Below are 3,778 nucleotides of genomic sequence, written 5' to 3'. Positions count from 1 at the left end.
TCACTCACTGTCACTCACACTCTCACTCTCTCACTCACTCACTCACTCACTCACTCACTCACTCACTCACTGTCACTCACACTCTCACTCTCTCACTCACTCACTCACTCACTCACTCACTCACTCACTCACTGTCACTCACACTCTCACTCTCTCACTCACTCACTCACTCACTCACTCACTCACTCACTCTCTGTCACTCACTCACTCACTCACACTCTCACTCTCTCACTCACTCACTCACTCTCACTCACTCACTCACTCACTCTCACTCACTCACTCACTCACTCACTCACTCACTCACTCACTCACTCACTCACTCACTCACTCACTCACCAAAACTATAGAAAAGAGCAGAAAGATCTCCAGACAAAGGCTGTGCAGTCAAAACATCTAAATAATCTAATCTTTTTTTTAAACTACTTTTTAAGGCAGCACTTTAAAAAAAGATGATTTTGTCCAGAGAGCTGTTTCCAAACTAAATTTCTTTCTGTTTTACAATTGTGTAAACAAAATGACAAATAAAATCTGTCTAAGATCACTTCAAAGCAGGAAGAAGGAGAAGGGAAGTCCACTATTTCAGAATGATAAACTTCACTGGGCGTTGGCAGAGAAACTGGCAGATGGATTAAAATTCAACAGGAAAACAGATAAAAATAGGAAAATACTGATTACAAACTATGTGGATGTGAAGATGTAACATACAGCAGAATGGGTTGTTGACTGTTTCAGAAACTCTTTAATTTTGGGCAAAAGTTCCAGAAATCTTTAGAAGAATCTGCCACGGCTCAGCCGCCTGACGTCTGCGTGCAGCAGCAGATCAGGGCGGTCTGCACCTGCCTCCTCGAGCTGGGCACAGAATAAACGCCTCTGAAAGCTCCCGGCCCGAACAGAGCCAGCGATCTTCATCTAACATCCATGACATCCGGGAAAGTTTCAGGCAGTTTGAACAGAGCAACGAATCCAGCAGTGCGCCCAACCATAGATGGAGCCCCATCAGTTGGGATAGATGTCATTATCTCATTATCTCTGCAGATTCCTCATCGCGCTTTAGAGTCCCTGGTAACCTAGCAACCGTGGCTAACCATGCCCAGCAATCAGCATGCAGAAAAAAAGGTTCCCTGCATACTTTTTATTTTTCATTTTATTATTATGAAATAGACGTTGGCCTCTCTTAATCAATGATTTGATTAGTGTTTTTTAAAAGGTTTTTTTTTTTGTTGTCATAGCCATAAATAGGTCTACATTGTAAAACTTCTCGCGATCGACTGAAACTCCGCCCACAATCGACTGGTTGGGCATCCCTGCCCTACAGACTAAATATGGTTTAGGTCAAGATGATTTTTACAGGTATTTGCAGGTTAGACATTATTTCCACCAAAATTTAAAAACAGTATATAAAAAGATTTAGGTTTCTTACAGATATTCTTAACTTTAACCAGGTCTCATTCTCACAATAATATAATTTCTAGATTATATAAGGGCATTCAGCACAGAAGGTATAAAGAAGAGGTGGAAAAGGAGGGAAATATCTCACCTGACAGTTGGAGCAATATAAGCCAGTTTCAGTGGACAATAACAGGGTAGAACACATGGTGAGCGTTCAAGAACATGATCAGGTACTTTATTACGCCTATCCAGAAACGCCATCAAGGTGGCGGGGACGCATGCTGGAGACTATGTGGGGTCACTGGTGCCAAACACTTCCATATTTTTTGGAAATGTCATGATATAATTAATTATTGGACACAGATAGGAGAACATTTTAATAATGTATTGGTACTAAAATTCCCCTTAAATGTGAAACACTGTATTTGGTGATGATCCTGTGATAAACTGGAATAACAATGATAAAAGATTACTTGCTATGTAACTTATTGCTTATTAAAATGTAACTTATTGCTTATTAAAATGTAACTTATTGCTTATTAAAATGTAACTTATTGCTTAGTAAAAAGGCCATCAGCAGAAAGTGGCTGAGAGTGGAACCTCCAGCTATTGAGGATTGGATCAATATAAAAAACAAAATATATGTGATGGAAAAGTTGTCTTTTTCCCTCAGGATGCAAAATGACATGTTTTACAAAATCTGGACTAAATGGACATAAAACCCTTATGGTCAGATTTTGTATGAATGATACGTTTCTGTACTTCAAACCTTGTCTTATGAATATCGGCATGCTTCCCATACATGTTTATGTTTGTGTTTATATATGTCTTGATACTGTGAAAACGTTTAAAAATAAAGATAATATAAAAAAAGAACTAACAGATTGTTCAGAGTGGGACGACAGAAGTTACTGAATTGATCCTTTTTGAAATGTTTGTTTGATTCCAGAAGGACAGCAGCAGTCCCTCTCTGTCCTGTGAACCCCTCTGGGCCGTCAGGGTAAGTCACTATCAGCTGCTATCTTCTATAAATCTGTTTAAAGAGGATCTATGTGTGGATTAAAGCCATGTTGAATAAAGGTTTTAACACTGATCATAATTCTTACATTTCCCCATCATGGGGCAGTGAAGGATGTACACATTTTATAAACATTTGATTAGTGATGGTGAGATGAAGCCTCATGAGGCATCGAACCCTGCGGCTTCTAAGAATCATTTAGTGGAGATTCTTGTGAACGTGACTCCGCCTACTGGTGCAGTGCAGAACTATAGTTAGCAATGGAATCTGGGATGTTTGCTTTTTTTTTTCTTGTTTGTTTTTACATTTCGGTCCCTTTGAAATTGATCATGATTGATGCGTATGATCAGATATTTTATAGGGTTAGTGTGTTTTAAATTGTCTTATTTCTACCTGAACATCAGTTCATGTATAAATAACAGGTTTTATTTCTTTTGTAAAACATAACAACACGAGAAGGATGCTAAATATCTGCTTTTTTTCCCCACATAAAAATAGTTCTATTTAATTGATTCTACGTCCAGAAATCGGATAAAGACAAACAGAGGAACTCTATTTACAGTGATTCTATTTTTCTAGATTTCCACACGTCCATGAGTAAATTAGTACAAACATTAATGTCTGCTAAATAATGCTTGAATCTGGCTGTTTATTTTGGTTACTATTACATTACAGATTAGATAGGGTTGTATTGTTTTTTTTTATAATTGTTGAAAGTGATTTTATATTTGAATAAACTTAGGCTCATTCTTAGTGTTGTGATTGTAGATGATGCCACTAAAAAAAAGAAAGACATAAGGAGCTATTTAAACAGTCAGACAGTAAGCAATATAGGATGATGATGAAAGGTTGTTACATTTAATCCTTTAATATTATAAATATTAAAGAATTACTATAGTATACTGTCGGGATTACTAAAGAATTACTATACTATAAGTAATGATTATTTTGCAAATTAATTAATCTGTTTATTTTTTCAATGAATCAAATAATAACCCCTGAGGGATTACAACCCAAAGTAATGAGAAACTGATGACCCCCCACCTTGGGTCATCAGATCATCTATCAGTCATGCTTATCCCTGCATATAAGCCCCATCTGATCAGGGCTAAACGACAGTTAAAGAGGTCAGAGTGTGGTCTGAGGGCGCCATGGAAACACTTCAAGACTGTTTGAATGCTCTGACTGGAACATCTTCAAGGTTGCAGCAACATATTACAACTTATTAAATATTGATGACTGTGTCGGCCTATATTTACAAATGCATTAAGGACATCAGCATCAAAAAGAACATCACCACCCGGGCCAACCAACCACCCTAGATAAATGGAGAGGTTCAGAAATCGCTAAAAGCACCGAACTCAGCTTTCA

At 37.6% G+C, this 3,778-nt stretch overlaps 1 protein-coding gene across 1 annotated transcript in view; it reads left to right on the top strand.

The window, feature by feature from the left end:
- Positions 1–3,778, top strand: part of LOC107102880 — a 30,042-nt gene that overhangs the window by 17,311 nt on the left and 8,953 nt on the right. The window contains exon 6 of the mRNA XM_015402328.1: positions 2,339–2,389. Within this exon, the coding sequence (XP_015257814.1) occupies positions 2,339–2,389 (51 nt within the window). The remainder of the gene's footprint in view (positions 1–2,338; positions 2,390–3,778) is intronic.

Source organism: Cyprinodon variegatus, unplaced genomic scaffold (genome assembly GCF_000732505.1).
Source record: "Cyprinodon variegatus isolate N-32 unplaced genomic scaffold, C_variegatus-1.0 Scaffold1336, whole genome shotgun sequence".
Lineage (NCBI taxonomy): Eukaryota > Metazoa > Chordata > Actinopteri > Cyprinodontiformes > Cyprinodontidae > Cyprinodon > Cyprinodon variegatus.
This window is presented reverse-complemented; position numbering and strand designations above follow the sequence as displayed.